The sequence below is a fragment of the Anomaloglossus baeobatrachus genome, chromosome 7 (genome assembly GCF_048569485.1).
Source record: "Anomaloglossus baeobatrachus isolate aAnoBae1 chromosome 7, aAnoBae1.hap1, whole genome shotgun sequence".
Lineage (NCBI taxonomy): Eukaryota > Metazoa > Chordata > Amphibia > Anura > Aromobatidae > Anomaloglossus > Anomaloglossus baeobatrachus.
The window spans coordinates 90,515,181-90,533,681 of NC_134359.1; the positions used below are offsets into that span (position 1 = coordinate 90,515,181).

At 50.1% G+C, this 18,501-nt stretch overlaps 1 protein-coding gene across 4 annotated transcripts in view; it reads right to left on the reverse strand.

Annotated features, from left to right (window-relative positions):
- Positions 1 to 18,501, reverse strand: part of TRAF3IP1 (TRAF3 interacting protein 1) — a 121,610-nt gene that overhangs the window by 77,292 nt on the left and 25,817 nt on the right. For all 4 annotated transcript variants that reach the window (XM_075317461.1, XM_075317459.1, XM_075317460.1 and 1 more), the window contains exon 5: positions 10,957 to 11,499. In XM_075317461.1, the coding sequence (XP_075173576.1) occupies positions 10,957 to 11,499 (543 nt within the window). The remainder of the gene's footprint in view (positions 1 to 10,956; positions 11,500 to 18,501) is intronic.

The following is an 18,501-nucleotide window of genomic DNA, read 5'->3' on the forward strand; positions in this document are numbered from 1 at the left end:
CCAGGTACATAAGTAAACATATCTGCTCAGGTCATATTGTAGAACGAAGCATTAACTGCGATAATAATCCAGAGTAGTTTCAATAAGACACTCCATTTTCTGCAGCTCATATAGATATTCAATATTCTGATACTGTAACTCCAGAAGGGGTGGCATGAAAAACATCCGGCAGGCATATTAGAAAAACAGGCTGTGAAAAAGGTAAAAAACACAAAAAGTGGAGTTAAAATTTGTTAAAAAGACTCAACAGAACATGAACAGCACATGGGAATTGCAACCAACCAGCAACAAACATTAATACTGCCCGCAACGGAGGAGACGTGGTGGTCTAAAGAAATGACACAAACGTTTGTCTTTCATTCAATCCGTCAGGTACCACGGACCCAAGCAGAAAGATCCACCGGCACTCTGCCCTTGCCAACATCTTGTGTATATCCCCGCCCCTCAATCCAAGGGGCACCTGGTCGATTCCCCTCACTTTAAAACTTGAGGGGTCCGACCGGTGGTGAACCCTAAAGTGGCGGGGAATAGACTTAAGAGTGTCAACATCCTCAAGTTTGACTTGTTTTGCGGCAATTATATCCCTCACATGTTCCCTAGTGCGGACTTTGAGTTCACGGCTAGTTAGCCCGACATATATTAAATTGCAGCCGCACGTGGCATAATAAATTACGCCAGTGCTGTTGCAAGAGATGTAATGACGAATATCAAATGTCCTAGCACCACTAGAGGATGTGAAGGATGTTGCCCGAATGATATTGCCGTGGCGGCACGCGATGCAAGATCCACAGGGGAACGAACCAACCAAGGGTCGCCCTGCGAAGGGTAGTTTATTAGGTCTTAAATAGTGACTGTGGACCAGCATATCGCGTAAACTCCGGCCACGACGAGCCGTCATGAGAGGACGATCAGGCAGAGTGTTCTTCAACATAGGCTCAGTTTGTAAAATAGGCCAGTGTTTAGAAAGGATACCTCTGATGTGTTCCCACTGGCGGTTGAATGACGACACAAAACGGATCTTAGGTTCAGTGCAGCGTGTCGTATTGGGATTAAATCTCAAAAGAAGCTGGTTTCGAGGAACAGACCTTGCGCGTTTATATGCCTTCTTTATAGATCTTGTACTGTAGCCTCTCGCCCTAAACCTATCACGCATCTCATTGGCCCGGTCCTCAAATACCCCTGTCTCAGAGCAAATCCGTTTAAGACGGATAAATTGGCCTGTGGGGATGGCATTGATGGTAAATTTCGGATGGCCGGAAGATGCGTGAAGAAGGGCGTTAACAGAGGAAGGCTTACGGTAAATATCAGTAGACACAAGGCGCTGGTCAGTAAGAGATATATTAATATCCAAAAAGTCCACCTGATTGGGGTCAGCATGGAAAGTAAGATAGATGTTAAAGGAGTTGGAGTTCAAGTGACGCACAAAGCCCTCAAGCTCCGAGGTGGTTCCCCCCCAGATGACAAATATGTCATCAATAAAGCGGAGCCAGCACTGCGCATGGGAGCTAGCCGGCACGCCACCGCCGAAAACCTGCGATGGGGGCGGCTTGCGCGCCATCGTACGCAAACCTCTTCCTGGGGTACTGGGAGAGAGAGGTTTTCGGCGGTGGCGTGCCGGCTAGCTCCCATGCGCAGTGCTGGCTCCGCTTTATTGATGACATATTTGTCATCTGGGGGGGAACCACCTCGGAGCTTGAGGGCTTTGTGCGTCACTTGAACTCCAACTCCTTTAACATCTATCTTACTTTCCATGCTGACCCCAATCAGGTGGACTTTTTGGATATTAATATATCTCTTACTGACCAGCGCCTTGTGTCTACTGATATTTACCGTAAGCCTTCCTCTGTTAACGCCCTTCTTCACGCATCTTCCGGCCATCCGAAATTTACCATCAATGCCATCCCCACAGGCCAATTTATCCGTCTTAAACGGATTTGCTCTGAGACAGGGGTATTTGAGGACCGGGCCAATGAGATGCGTGATAGGTTTAGGGCGAGAGGCTACAGTACAAGATCTATAAAGAAGGCATATAAACGCGCAAGGTCTGTTCCTCGAAACCAGCTTCTTTTGAGATTTAATCCCAATACGACACGCTGCACTGAACCTAAGATCCGTTTTGTGTCGTCATTCAACCGCCAGTGGGAACACATCAGAGGTATCCTTTCTAAACACTGGCCTATTTTACAAACTGAGCCTATGTTGAAGAACACTCTGCCTGACCGTCCTCTCATGACGGCTCGTCGTGGCCGGAGTTTACGCGATATGCTGGTCCACAGTCACTATTTAAGACCTAATAAACTACCCTTCGCAGGGCGACCCTTGGTTGGTTCGTTCCCCTGTGGATCTTGCATCGCGTGCCGCCACGGCAATATCATTCGGGCAACATCCTTCACATCCTCTAGTGGTGCTAGGACATTTGATATTCGTCATTACATCTCTTGCAACAGCACTGGCGTAATTTATTATGCCACGTGCGGCTGCAATTTAATATATGTCGGGCTAACTAGCCGTGAACTCAAAGTCCGCACTAGGGAACATGTGAGGGATATAATTGCCGCAAAACAAGTCAAACTTGAGGATGTTGACACTCTTAAGTCTATTCCCCGCCACTTTAGGGTTCACCACCGGTCGGACCCCTCAAGTTTTAAAGTGAGGGGAATCGACCAGGTGCACCTTGGATTGAGGGGCGGGGATATACACAAGATGTTGGCAAGGGCAGAGTGCCGGTGGATCTTTCTGCTTGGGTCCGTGGTACCTGACGGATTGAATGAAAGACAAACGTTTGTGTCATTTCTTTAGACCACCACGTCTCCTCCGTTGCGGGCAGTATTAATGTTTGTTGCTGGTTGGTTGCAATTCCCATGTGCTGTTCATGTTCTGTTGAGTCTTTTTAACAAATTTTAACTCCACTTTTTGTGTTTTTTACCTTTTTCACAGCCTGTTTTTCTAATATGCCTGCCGGATGTTTTTCATGCCACCCCTTCTGGAGTTACAGTATCAGAATATTGAATATCTATATGAGCTGCAGAAAATGGAGTGTCTTATTGAAACTACTCTGGATTATTATCGCAGTTAATGCTTCGTTCTACAATATGACCTGAGCAGATATGTTTACTTATGTACCTGGTTGGGACGTTATGTATATTCATCACATGTATTTCTCGTCCATGATATGTTTATGTATGCTTAAGTTCGGTACACTGTTTACAATAAGCAGCCTAAATATAATTCGTCTGCTTTCGCTTTTACTAAACCTGCTTAGCTATATTTACCTGTTATGGCATATTCGATATACTTTCTTTGAGTTATCGCTATACAGGACGTTCCTTCCCAGGAGATTTATCTGCTTTCTTTCTGCCCTTACTGTTGCCAGTACTTAAGATGGGTTTTGGGATCGCACTTCCTGGTTGCGGGACTGCGCATGCGCGGTGTGCGCGGCTCTCTTTCCGGCGTTCTCTGGGTTCCTGACGTCAATAAGGGATTTCCCTCTACCCAGATGACGCCTGAGTAGCCGCTCATGCCGACGCGGCGCCTCTCCGCCCCCTCGAGCTGCGACAGGTGTTACCAATCCCGCTTCAGTACGGCAGGTATATTAGACTTACACATTGTCCTGTTGTCCACCGTCCCCTGAAGCAGTCCTCACACGAAACACGTGTCGGGATTTTAATCACCCTCTATGTCTTTGTAATTTATTTATCTACATCCATGCCTTTTGTATTGTACCATTGTGTGTTCATTAAAAGTAAAAAAATTTTTTTACCTGCACACTTGTGCATTTTGACTACTTTCTTGGTTTGAGGCATGTAGACACCTTGGCATAATGAATGACTTCTTCCTACACTAAAAAGTGTAGCTCCTCCCTCTGAGCCTATACACCCCCTGGAGAACGAGATCTAGCCAGTTTAGTGCAAAAGCTGAAGGAGAATAGCCACCCACAAGTAAAAACAGAGCAAGAACCGGAACAACCGGAGACTCTGTCCACGACAACAGCCGGTGATAACACGCGGAACAAGAAACTGCCAACAGGCAACAGGGAGGGTGCTGGGTCTCCCAATACGGAACTATAAGAAAAAGATTTTACGGGAAGTAAACAAAATTCTCTTTTTCTTTATCGTTCCTATGGGAGACCCAGACATTGGGACGTCTCAAAGCAGTCCATGGGTGGGAGTAAACAGAAAAACTGTAGGCAGAACCTAACTTCACAAATGGGCGACAGCCGCCTGAAGGATGCGTCTGCCCAAGCTCGCATCTGCCGAAGCATGAGCATGCACTTGGTAGTGCTTTGAAAAGGTATGCAGGCTAGTCCAAGTGGCAGCCTGACAGACTTGCTGAGCCGTAGCCTGGTGCCTGAAAGCCCAAGAGGCACTGACAGCTCTGGTCGAGTGTGCCTTGATCCCTGGCGGGGGAGGCACCCGAGAACCCTGGTAGGCATCGGAAATGGTCGACCTAATCCAACGGGCTAAGGTCGGCTTAGAAGCAGAGAGGCCCTTACGCCGACCTGTGGTTAGCACAAAAAGAGAGGTGCACCGCCTAAGAGCAGCGGTGCGAGACACATAGATCCGGAGCGCCCGCACCAGATCCAGAGTATGCAATGCTTTTTCAAAGCGATGAACAGGAGCTGGACAAAAGGAAGGCAGGGTAATGGCTTGGTTAAGGTGGAAAGAAGAAACCACCTTAGGGAGAAAGTCCGGAGTCGGACGGAGAACCACCTTGTCTTGATGGAAAATCAAAAAAGGTGACTCCGAAGAGAGCGCAGACAAATCAGAGACTCTCCTGAGGGAAGTTATGGCCACTAGAAAGACTACTTTCTGTGAAAGACGAAACAAGGAAACCTCCCTAAGAGGCTCAGAGGTGGGTTTTTGCAAGGCCGTGAGGACCAAATTGAGGTCCCAGGGATCCAAGGGCCGCCGGTAAGGCGGAATGATGTGAGACGCGTCCTGCATGAAGGTGCGGATCTGAGCCAGCCGGGCGATACGCCGCTGGAACAGCACTGACAGAGCCGAGACTTGTCCCTTGAGAGAGTTGAGGGACAGTCCCAGCTGCAGACCGGACTGTAGAAAGGACAGAAGGGTCGGCAAGGAAAAAGGCCAAGGAGGATGGCCGGAAGAGCGACACCAGGACAGGAAAATTTTCCAAGTCCTGTGATAGATCTTGGCCGAGGAAGACTTCCGGGCCCGAGTCATAGTGGAAATGACTTCAGGAAGAATACCAGAAGCCGTCAAGATCCAGGACTCAAGAGCCACGCCGTCAATCTGAGAGCCGCAGAATTCTGGCGGAAAAACGGACCTTGTGAGAGAAGGTCTGGACGGTCCGGGAGATGCCACGGCACCTCTACGGATAGATGGAGCAGGTCTGGATACCAAGCTCGCCTGGGCCAGTCCGGAGCAATGAGTATGACCCGACGGCCCTCCATTCTGATCTTGCGCAGGACTCTGGGCAAGAGAGCTAGAGGGGGAAACACGTAGGACAGACGAAACTGGGACCAGTCCTGAACCAGAGCGTCCGCTGCGAAGGCCTGAGGATCGTGGGAGCGAGCCACGTAGGTGAGGATCACCCAGGACGGAGCGTCCCTGAGACAGAGAGAGGGGCCGAAGCCACCACTGAAGGGAGCCCCTGGTCTGTGGCGACAGAGCCACTAACCTGTGCAAGGAGGAAGTCCGCTTGTCCCAACAGCGGAGAATGTCCAGCTGCAGAGGACGCAGATGGAACTGGGCAAAGGGAACAGCCTCCATTGACGCCACCATCTGACCCAGCACCTGCATCAGGTGCCTGATGGAATAACGGCGGGGTCTCAGCAGAGAGCGCACCGCTAACTGGAGGGACTGCTGTTTGATCAAGGGCAACTTCACAAGTTCCGGCAGAGTCTCGAACTGCATCCCTAGGTACGTGAGCCCCTGGGTCGGAGTTGATTTGGGAAGATTGACCAGCCACCCGAATTGGGCTAGAGTGGCGAGAGTGAGCGAGACACTCCGCTGACAGTCTGCGCTGGATGAAGCCTTGACTAGAAGGTCGTCCAGGTAAGGAATCACTGCCAACCCCTGGAGGTGCAGAACCGCAATCACTGCTGCCATGACCTTGGTGAATACCCGAGGGGCCGTGGCTAACCCGAAGGGGAGAGCCACGAATTGGAAATGTTCCTCTCCGATTGCAAAACGTAGCCAACGCTGGTGAGAAACTGCAATTGGCACATGCAGATAGGCATCTCTGATGTCGATGGATGCCAGGAAATCCCCTTGGGTCATTGAGGCAATGACTGACCGCAGAGATTCCATGCGAAAATGCCGCACCTGAACATGCTTGTTGAGAAGCTTGAGATCCAGGATGGGCCGGAAGGAACCGTCCTTTTTGGGGACTAGGAAGAGATTTGAGTAGAAACCTCTGAACCGTTCCCGGGCGGGAACCGGTACAATTACTCCGTTGGCCTGCAAAGATGCCACGGCCTGAGCGAAGGCGGCGGCCTTGGAACAGGAGGGAGTTGACAGAAAAAAATCTGTTTGGCGGGCTGGAAGAGAATTCTATCCTGTAGCCGTGGGAGATGACATCCCGCACCCACTGATCGGAGACGTGTTGAAACCAAGCGTCGCCAAAGTGGGAGAGCCTGCCACCGACTAAGGACGTTGCTGGCGCGGACAGATAGTCAAGAGGAGGCTGCCTTAGTGGCAGCAGCTCCTGCGGTCTTCTGTGGACGCGCCTTTGTGCGCCAGTTGGATTTTTGGTCCTTGGCTGAGTTAGTGGACGAGGCCGAGGGCTTAGAGGACGACCAGTTGGAGGAACGAAAGGAACGAAACCTCGACTGGTTCCTACCCTGGACAGGTTTCCTGGTTTTGGTTTGTGGCATGGAAGTACTCTTCCCGCCAGTAGCTTCCTTAATAATTTCATCCAGTTGTTCACCGAACAGCCTGGACCCAGCAAAAGGGAGTCCAGCAAGGTACTTCTTTGAAGAAGCATCTGCCTTCCACTCTCGAAGCCACAAGATCCAGCGGATAGCGAGGGAATTAGCCGAAGCCACCGCAGTGCGGTGAGAAGCCTCCAGCATGGCAGACATGGCATAGGATGAAAAAGCTGAAGCTTGGGAAGTCAAGGCAACCATTTCGGGCATAGATTCCCTGGCGAGGGAATGCATCTCCTCTAGAGAAGCAGAGATGGCTTTGAGAGCCCACACTGCTGCAAAAGATGGGGAGAACGAGGCCCCTGCTGCCTCATATACAGATTTGGCCAGAAGGTCAACCTGGCGGTCAGTGGAATCCTTAAGAGAGGTGCCATCAGCCACTGATACAACGGTCCGGGCTGAGAGTCTAGACACCGGGGGATCTACCTTTGGTGAATGAGCCCACTCCTTGACCACCTCAGGTGGAAAAGGAAAACGGTCATCAGAACCACGCTTTGGGAAGCGTTTGTCAGGACAGGCCCTAGGCTTGGTCACAGCGGCCTGAAAACTGGAGTGGTTAAAGGACACACTCCTTGTCCTCTTAGGCAAGGTAAACTGGTGCTTTTCTGCCAGAGAGGGTTGCTCCTCTGATACTGGCGGATTGAGGTCCAGTACAGAATTAATGGATGCAATCAAATCACTAACATCTGAGTCACCTTCGGACAGATCAATGGGGCACATGGAGGTAGCCTCCGAGCCCCCTGTAAAGGCATCCTCCCCGTCCGGCGAGTCAGCTTCAGAACCAGAGCCGCGAGATGAGGAAGGGGAGGGAGCCCTACGTCTCCTCTTAGGAGGACGGGGCCTGGGACCAGATGAAGAATCCTCTGTGAGCTCCGCTGAGCGAGCCCTAGCAGCAGAGGCGCCCTGAGAAGGGGGCTGATGCATGTTCAGCAAAGTCTGGGACAGCTGTCCCATGGAGTCGGCAAAAGACTGGGAGATTGACCTAGAGAAGGATTCTACCCAAGCCGGGGGTTCAGCCACCGGAGCCGGAGCAGCCGGAGGGACCACTGTGGGTGCGATTCCAGGCTGAGGCATTGTCAGGTTAGAGCAGGCATCACAATGTGGATATGTGCTCGGTTCAGGCAGCACGAGCTTACATGCAGTGCATACTGAGTACAGCCTTGCAGCCTTGCTCCTCGTGTGAGACATGCTGCTGGAGTGGGGGCTCGGAGCCAGAATGACCCCCAGAGAGTATATAAGAAGGTCCACAACCTGAGGTTGTGGCTTACCAGACCGTTTGTGTGCCCTCCAGATCCCACAGCCCGGACCCCCAAGCAGCTTAGCAGGGATGCTGCAGCCAGCGCTGATCGCAGAGAAAAACGCTGATAAAATGGCGCCGGAGCGAGGAGAGGGGGCGGGACCTGCTCTGAGAGCGGGATCTGGAGGGCCAAGGAGACTTACAGGGGAGGGGACATGTACTCAGAGAGGAGTGTCCCTCCCCTGTGCCGAACGGCCGCTGGGCGGAGCCGCACTGTCCCTCTGCATGATTGACATGCGAGGGCAGTGAAATCGAAAGTAGGCCTCCGGCGAAGCCGGGGCCTAAATTTGAGCGATGCGGCCGGCGCGCAGGCACCATCGGCGCGGTTCTCAGGAGACAGCCAGAGAACCGGCCGGAAATGTCAGAAAAGTTACACAGCACACTCTCCCACCATAATAAAGTACAGGGACCCCCCGAATATAAACGTCTCAGGTACTTAGCTTGCTGAGACGCAGGGTTCCAAGTCCCTGGGGATGAGTGCTCAGTCCAGCAGGATCCTGAAGGGCTGCGGATGGAGACCGGTCTCCTGCAAAGCATGGAGAACCGTGCTGGCTCCCACTTCAAGCCAGAGCCCGAGGGATGGTGAAGGAGCGCGGCATGTAAGGCTCCAGCCTTGGAATCAACCTTAACAGCACCGCCGACACAGTGGGGTGAGAAGGGACATGCCGGGAGTCCAGGCTTGGACCCGCTTTTCTTCAAACTCTTTCCAAAAATGAAAAATCAGATGAGAATGCATGTGTGGATGTATGCCTCCTGAACACAAAGCAATGAACTGGCTAGATCTCGTTCTCCAGGGGGTGTATAGGCTCAGAGGGAGGAGCTACACTTTTTAGTGTAGTACTTTGTGTGTCCTCCGGAGGCAGAAGCTATACACCCAATGTCTGGGTCTCCCATAGGAACGATAAAAAAAAATTGAAATGTGACATTGCAGAACTGCTGAGGATTATTTGAAAAAAAAAAAAAAAAAGAGATATTTAGCTAATGTATTGATCAATTCATTACTGCCCCAAACCACTTCACGGTAATCTCTTATTTATGTTTAATAGATATAAGAGATTACCGTGTAGTGGTTATGGGGCAGTAATAAATTGGATCAATACATTAGCTAAACCTCTCTTTTTTTTTTTTCAAAATAATCCTCAGCAGTTATGCAAGGTCACATTTCAATTTTTCATATGACTAATTGTATTTTTCATTCCATATGTATTATAAAGCAGTTATGCTTGTTCATATTTCTCTGAATTTGGTGTGCAGCTTTCACTTTACATACATTTTTGTCTAGCGCCATTAGATCAACTTTTGATTTTTGGATGTGCGCACATGTGCATGTCTTTTTCTACAACTATGTTGAAATACGATCTTTGGCATGGTGCACAGAGGTGCATGTCACTTGTCAGATGCTCCAGATTCATAAAGAGACATTCAACTCATGAATCAGGAGCGTCTAAGGGGGGCTTTACACGTTGCGACATCGCTTCTGAAATATCGTCAGGGTCACGTCGTTAGTGATGCACATCTGGCGCCGGTAGCGACATCGCAATGTGTAAATCCTAGGTGCGACGATAAACGATCGCAAAAGCGTCAAAAATCGGTGATCTGTTTAGCGTCAGTCATTTCCATAATGTTGGGTCGGCCGCAGGTACAATGTTGCTTGTCGTTCCTGCAGCTCCACACATCGCTGTGTATAAACCCGCAGGAGCGACAAACATCTCCTTACCTGCGTCCCGACGGTAATGCGGAAGGGAGAAGGTGGGCGGGATGTTATGTCCCGCTCATCTCCGCCCCGATTGGCCGGCCGATTAGTGACGTCACGGTGACGCCGACCGCACCTCCCCCTTGAAGGAGGGATTGTTCGGCAGTCACAGCGACGTCACCGAGCAGGTATGTGCGTGTGAAGCTGCCGTAGCGATAATGTTCGCTACGGCAGCAATCACAACATATCAAATGTGCGATAGGGGCGGGTGCTATCGCGCTCGACATCGCTAGCCGATGCTAGCGATGTCGCAACGTGTAAAGTACCCCTAACAGTGTGACTGCAGATATGCGCCAAAAGACCAGCAGACAACCCCTTTACATATAAAATAAAGAAAATATTTAGACAGTGAACAATTGCTATGAAAAAAGTACATGTCGCTGATACCCAGCATTCAGCCATACCTACTATGTACTAGTGAAAACAAGGGTTACCTATTGATATTACTCACCAAATTTCTTTCACACTCCCCAATTAATCAATTTCTGACTCTGATATTTGCTACGTAATGAATACGTTGCTGGCAGTGCATACAAATACACATGGCCAGAACTTGCTCTCTAGCACCAGAGATTGGGGCGGGGTAGGGGGGGGGGGGGGGGGGGGGAGTAAAGAAAACTGCTGCTCCCCAGCATTGGAGCAGGGAAACAAAACCAATGAATTTACTACTACAAAAGTGACACAGAAAAAAAAAAAAACAAGTCCAGGAAAGAACTGCTGTTAATCTAATACAACCTGGTGGTCATAAACAAGCAAACAAACAAAAAATATATATTATATTATATATATATATAATATATATATTCTGTTAAATATTGATTTTCTAGTTTACAGTGGAAATTTAAAATGATGTGTGTGACACAGATGTGACATAGGGTAACAAATAAAGGATAATAAAAGGATACTTTCGAGTGCCATTGATCAGTCATTACTGTATGCCGGGGAGGATCAGCTTGTTGCAACCCACCAGCAGTTATGTGCCAGCACCCCAATAATAATAATATCTCCTAAAGTTACCTTGCGTTCTGTCATTTCATCATCTTGTGGCTTTTCATCTCGTCCACGTTCCTTTCTTCTTTCCCTCTCAGGGTCTCGCTCTCTTTTGCGCTCTTTTTCCCTATCTCGGTTTCGCGTCTTTTCTTGTTCCCGTTCCCTACTACGCTCCCCGTGATCGCTGTCCCGGTCACGATTGCGATGATCTGAACCCTTCTCTTTGACCAGACCTCGTTCCTGGTCTCTGTCTCGCTCTCTTCCTTTCTCTCTCGTTCTGTCCTTCTCTTTTCCATGGCTCCCTTCGCTACGTCTCTCCCTTTCCTTGCCCTTTTCTCGCTCAGACTTTTCTTTACTTCTGTCTTTATCTTGATCTGATCGGGACTCACGCGCTTTGCTCTTCTCTTTTTCATTTTTCTCTCCCTCTCTTAAGCCATCCCTCTCCATCTCTCCATTTCTCTCCCTTTCTTTCCGCCTTTCCCGTTCTTTTTTTTCTTCATCTTTAAGTTGTTGCCTGTCCTTCCTATCTCTGCTTCCACTTCTTTCTCTGATTTCAGTTTCTCTTTTGTCCTAAAATAGGAGGGCAAAAGAAAAAACATTGTAACACAAGACATTTTAATCATTACCCTTACATGGCAAGTGGTTTATCTGACATATAGGTCTCTTTAAATGCTATAACGATTAAAAAGGTTGTTCAGGACTAACATATGCATAACATAACAATGAATAGGTCATTAAAACCATCTGCAAGGAGTTTGTATGTTCTCCCCGTGTTTGCGTGGGTTTCCTCCGGGTACTCCGGTTTCCCCCCACATTCCAAAGACATACAGATAGGGACTCTAGATTGTGAGCCCCAATGGGGACAGTGTTGCCAATGTATGTGAAGCGCTGTGGAATTAATAGCGCTATATAAATGAATAAAATTATTATTATTATTATTAAAAGGGACTCTGTCAGCAGGTTTTTGCAACCTAATCTGAGAGCAGCATAATGTAGGGGCAGAGACCCTGATTCCACCAATGTGTCACTTACTGGCCGCCATCAAGAGTAATATGTGCGGCGTCATTGTGCATTCATTAGCATGTTAGTATACCACAGTTGCGTGCTAACATGCTATGTGGGCCGACTAGCCAAGAGAAGTAAGTAACACCCTTGCGACTAGTCCCTGACCTCATTAGCATATAAGAAACGATCTTTAGAAATTCTTTTTCTAAAAGATCTCTGTATCTATGCTACTAGATACAGGGACGGAACTGCTCGTGGTTCTGGGTGTATATTGCACCCGACAGGTTTCCTTTAAGGCTCAATACTGATTTCTTTATAAATTAATGTATCAAAGTTATAAGGACTGTCACCAAGGATTTTCTACTGCATCTGAGAGCAGCATGATCTAGGGGCAGAGATCCTGATTTCAGAGATGGGTCGCTTAAGGGGCTGCTTTCTGCAGTTTTGATACAATTCCTTTTTTATTTGCTGCAAATCTAGCATTTCTCTGAATGCTGAGCTCTGTATAACTCCACCCATCAAAAGCAGAGTCACATGATTTAGCAGCATTGTGAATGCATTCATGGTGTTTAAATGCAATTTTATTCCTGTTTTCATTACATTTTTAACCTCACGGAATTCCCTTAGCTGGGTGTTTAATGCGTGTATAATTTAATATGAGCTTCTATTCAGGTGTTACATTAATTAGTTAACCGAGGTTTTATTGATACTAGACTGTATTTAAGGTAAATGTCAGTTTGTATCAGCATCCGACTAAGGGTGGTTACACACCAGACATGTGGTGATGCATAAACTAGTAAAGCATTTTCTTTGTAAATACCTGATCTGCTATGTACAAGATTTCACAAGCAATAAAGAAGAATCTGTTCATTGAGCCGGACTGCTTCACTTTACTCATCTCCAACCCAGGCAATGGCAGAGCCTCTGCCCGTGCTATGAACGGAAAGTATATAACCCCGCCCACCCCACTGTTTGGCAGATTTCTGTGAACACTGTGCATAGGCAGAAAGCTATCAAATTAGTGTTGGGGGGGAGGGTTGGACTACATAGACGCAGGTTTACTGGTCCTCTAGTGATAAAATCACTATTTTATCAGAAGATTATTAAAACTGCAGCAAGCAGCCCAGTAAGGCTGCTTTCACACTACGTTTTTTTAAACATGCGTCCCGAACGTTTTTTTAACGCAAAAACAGATCCAGTGCAAATGCATTTTCATTTCAATGCATTTGCAATGGACTTGCGTCAATATGCGTTCACATGCGTTTGCGTGCGTTATAGTAAGGATCCAGCGACTTGCAGTTTTTTTACTTTTTTCAAAAACGCTACTTGTAGCGTTTGAGCTGCGTCCAAATACTGCAAATTGCTGGATCCTGACTATACTGCATGCAAACGCATGTGAACGCTGGCATGCTGATAGACAGGATCCTGCTCGCTCTACTGAGCATGCCCAGAAACCAGCCTCGCGTGATGGATGTCCCCCTCTCCCCCTCTCCCCCTCTCCCCCTCTCCCCCTCTCCCCCTCTCCCCCTCTCCCCCTCTCCCCCTCTCCCGCCTGAGAGCTGTGAACACTCGTAACCAAGGTAAATTTCGGGTAACCAAGCAAAGCACTTCGCTTAGTTACCCGATGTTTACCTTGGTTACGAGCCTCCGCAGCTGTCAGATGCCGGCTCCCAGTCTATCACGTTCAGTTCCCCTCACTCCCGATCACATGACTCCAATGCCCGCCCCTAAACATCCAGTGACAGGATCCTGCAAAATAACACATGCATTTGCATGCGTTTTTCTTTGTAAAAGCAGGATCCGCTTTTACAGCAAAAAAAAAAAAAAAAGAGAATTTTGTTTACTTACCGTAAATTCTTTTTCTTATAGTTCCGTAATGGGAGACCCAGACCATGGGTGTTTAGCTTCTACCTCTGGAGGACACACAAAGCACTACACTTAAAAGTGTAGCTCCTCCCCCTGAGCTTATTCACCCCCTGGTGAGCAGACCCAGCCAGTTTAGTGCAAAAGCTGAAGGAGAATAGCCACCCACAAGTAGAACAGAGCAATAGCCGGAACAACCGGAAACTCTGTCCACGACAATAGCCGGTGATAACACGCGGAACAAGAAACTGCCAACAGGCAACAGGGAGGGTGCTGGGTCTCCCAATACGGAACTATAAGAAAAAGAATTTACGGGAAGTAAACAAAATTCTCTTTTTCTTTATCATTCCTATGGGAGACCCAGACCATGGGACGTTCCAAAGCAGTCCCTGGGTGGGAAATAAACCGAACAAAGTAAGAAGTAGGCAGAACCTAACTTCACAAATGGGCGACAGCCGCCTGAAGGATGCGTCTGCCCAAGCTCGCATCTGCCGAAGCATGAGCATGCACTTGGTAGTGCTTCGAAAAGGTATGCAGGCTAGTCCAAGTGGCAGCCTGACAGACTTGTTGAGCCGTAGCCTGGTGCCTGAAAGCCCAAGAGGCACCAACAGCTCTGGTCAAATGTGCCTTGATCCCCGGCGGGGGAGGCACCTGAGAACTCTGGTAGGCGTCCGAAATGGTCGATCTGATCCAACGGGCTAAGGTCGGCTTAGAAGCAGAAAGACCCTTGCGCCGACCTGTGGTTAGCACAAAAAGAGAAGTGCACCGCCTAATAGAAGCGGTGCGAGACACATAGATCCGGAGCGCTCGCACCAGATTCAGAGTATGCAGCGCTTTTTCAAAGCGATGAACAGGAGCCGGACAAAAGGAAGGTAGGGTAATGTCCTGGTTAAGGCTAAGTTCACACTTCAGTTGTTTTGCATCAGTCACATGCGTGACTTTCTTAGGAAGAAAGTCCAGAGTCGGACGGAGAACCACCTTTTCTTGATGAAACACTAAAAAAGGTGACTCCGAAGAGAGCGCGGCCAAATCAGAGACTCTCCTGAGGGAAGTTATGGCAACTAGAAAGGCCACTTTCTGAGAAAGACGATGCAAAGAGACCTCCCTAAGAGGCTCAAAGGGGGGTTTCTGCAAAACCGTGAGTACCAAATTAAGGTCCCAGGGATCCAAGGGCCGCTGGTAAGGCGGAATGATGTGAGACGCGCCCTGCATGAAGGTGCGGACCTGAGCCAGCCGAGCGAGACGCCGCTGGAACAGTACTGACAGAGCTGAGACTTGTCCCTTGAGAGAGTTGAGGGACAGTCCTAGCTGCAGACCGGACTGTAGAAAAGACAGAAGGGTCGGCAAGAAGAATGGCCAAGGAGGATGGTCAGTAGAGCGACACCATGACAGGAAAATTTTCCTGTGATAGATCTTAGCGGAGGAAGACTTACGGGCCCGAGTCATAGTGGAGATGACTTCAGGAGGAATACCAGAAGCCGTCAAGAGCCAGGACTCAAGAGCCACGCCGTCAATTTGAGACCGCAGAATTCAGGCGGAAAAACGGACCTTGTGAGAGTAGGTCTGGACGGTCCGGGAGATGCCACGGCATCTCTGCGGACAGATGGAGCAGGTCTGGATACCAAGCTCGCCTGGGCCAGTCCGGTGCAATGAGGATGACTCGACAGCCCTCCATTCTGATCTTGCGCAGAACTCTGGGCAAGAGAGCTAGAGGGGGAAACATGTAGGACAGACGAAACTAGGACCAGTCCTGAACCAGTGCGTCTGCGGCGAATGCCTAAGGGTCGTGGGAGCGAGCCACGTAAACGGGAACCTTGTTGCTGTGACGGGATGCCATTAGGTCCACGTCCGGGGTGCCCCATTTGCGGCAGATTGACTGGAACACTGCCGGGTGCAGGGACCACTCGCCACCGTCCACGGTTTGAAGCCTGAGATAATCTGCCTCCCAGTTTTCCACGCCTGGGATGTGGACTGCAGATATGGTGGACTTGGAGTCCTCCGCCCATTGAAGGATGCGTTGTACCTCCAACATTGCTAGGCGGCTGCGTGTCCCGCCTTGGTGATTGATGTAGGCAACCGCTGTCGCGTTGTCTGACTGGACTCGAATGTGCCTGCCCGCCAACAGGTGGTGAAAAGCTAGGAGAGCTAGAAGCACGGCTCTGGTTTCCAGCACATTGTTTGGAAGGGCTGACTCGGACGGAGTCCAAGTGCCCTGCGCTCTGTGGTGGAGATGTACCGCTCCCCAGCCGGATAGACTGGCATCCGTGGTGAGAATCACCCAGGACGAGGCCAGGAAGGAGCGTCCCTGGGACAGGGAGAGAGGCCGAAGCCACCACTGAAGAGAGCTCCTGGTTTGTGGCGACAGAGCCACTAACCTGTGTAAGGAGGAAGGCCGCTTGTCCCAACAGCGGAGAATATCCAGCTGCAGGGGACGCAGATGGAACAGGGCAAAGGGAACAGCCTCCATTGACGCCACCACTTGACCCAGCACCTGCATCAGACGCCTGAGGGTATAACGGCGGGGCCTCAGCAGAGAGCGCACCGCCAGTTGGAGGGACTGCTGTTTGACTAAGGGCAACTTCACAAGTGCCGGCAAAGTCTCGAACTGCATCCCTAGGTACGCGAGACTCTGGGTCGGAGTCAGGGTGGATTTGGGAAGATTGACCAGCCACCCGAATTGGGCTAGAGTGGCGAGAGTGAGCGAGACACTCCGCTGACAGTCTGCGCTGGATGAAGCCTTGACTAGAAGGTCGTCCAGGTAAGGAATCACTGCCAACCCCTGCAGGTGCAGAACCGCAATCACTGCTGCCATGACCTTGGTGAATACCCGAGGGGCTGTGGCCAACCCGAAGGGGAGAGCCACAAATTGGAAATGATCTTCTCCGATTGCAAAACGTAGCCAACGCTGGTGTGAAACTGCAATTGGCACATGCAGATAGGCATCTCTGATGTCGATGGACGCCAGGAAATCCCCTTGGGTCATAGAGGCAATGACTGATCGCAGAGACTCCATGCGAAAGTGCCGCACCTGAACATGCTTGTTGAGAAGCTTGAGATCCAGGATGGGCCGGAAGCTACCGTCCTTTTTGGGAACTAGGAAGAGATTTGAGAAGAAACCTCTGAACCGTTCCCGAGCGGGAACCGGTACAATTACTCCATTGGCCTGCAAGGCTGCCACGGCCTGTGAGAAGGCGGCGGCCTTGGAGCAGGGAGGAGTTGAGAGAAAAAATCTGTTTGCCGGACTGGAAGAGAATTCTATCCTGTAGCCGTGGGAGATGATATCTCTCACCCACTGATCGGAGACGTGTTGAAACCAAGCGTCGCCAAAGTGGGAGAGCCTGCCACCGACTAAGGACGTTGCTGGAGCGGGCAGATAGTCACGAGGAGGCTGCCTTAGTGGCAGCAGCTCCTGCGGACTTCTGTGGACGCGCTTTTGGGCGCCAGTTGGATTTCTGGTCCTTGGCTGAGTTAGCGGACGAGTCCGAGGGCTTAGAGGACGACCAGTTGGAGAAACGAAAGGAGCGAAACCTCGACTGATTCCTACCCTGGGCAGGTTTCCTGGCTTTGGTTTGTGGCATGGAAGTACTCTTCCCGCCAGTTGCTTCCTTAATAATTTCATCCAGCTGTTCTCCGAACAGCCAGGACCCAGCAAAAGGAAGCCCAGCAAGGTACTTCTTTGAAGAAGCATCTGCCTTCCACTCTCGAAGCCACAAGATTCTGCGGATAGCGAGGGAATTAGCCGAAGCCACCGCAGTGCGGTGAGAAGCCTCCAGCATGGCAGACATGGCATAGGATGAAAAGGCCGAAGCTTGGGAAGTTAAGGCATCCATTTCGGGCATAGATTCCATGGTGAGGGAATGCATCTCCTCTAGAGAAACAGAGATGGCTTTGAAAGCCCACACTGCTGCAAAGGTCGGAGAAAACGCGGCCCCCGTCGCTTCATACACGGATTTGGCCAGAAGGTCAATCTGGCGGTCAGTGGAATCCTTAAGGGAAGTGCCATCAGCCACCGACACAACGGTCCGGGCTGCGAGCCTAGACACCGGAGGGTCTACCTTTGGGGAGTGAGCCCACTCCTTGACCACCTCAGGTGGAAAGGGAAAACGGTCATCAGAACCACGCTTTGGGAAGCGTTTGTCAGGACAGGCCCTGGGTTTGGTCACAGCGGCCTGAAAACTGGAGTGGTTAAAGAACACACTCTTTGCTTTCTTAGGCAAGGTAAACTGGTGCTTTTCTGCCAGAGAAGGTTGCTCCTCTGATACTGGCGGATTGAGATCCAGTACAGAATTAATAGAAGCAATCAAGTCACTAAGATCTGAGTCACTTTCGGACAGATCAATGGGGTACATGGAGTTAACCTCCGAGCCCCCTGTAAAGGCATCCTCCTCATCCTGCGAGTCAGCTCTGGAATCAGAGCCACGGGAGGAGGAGGGAGAGGGAACCCTGCGTCTCTTCTCAGGAGGACGGGGTCTGGGCCCTGATGATGAATCCTCTGTGAGCTCCGGTCCTGAGGGACCCCTAGCAGCAGAGGCACCCTGTGAAGGGGGCTGATGCATATTCATCAGAGTCCTGGACAGAAGTCCCATGGACTCAGCAAAGGACTGGGAGATAAACCTAGAAAAGGATTCTACCCAAGCCGGGGGTTCAGCCACAGGAGCAGGAGCAGCCTGAGAGACCACTGGGGGTGAGACCCCAGGCTGTGGC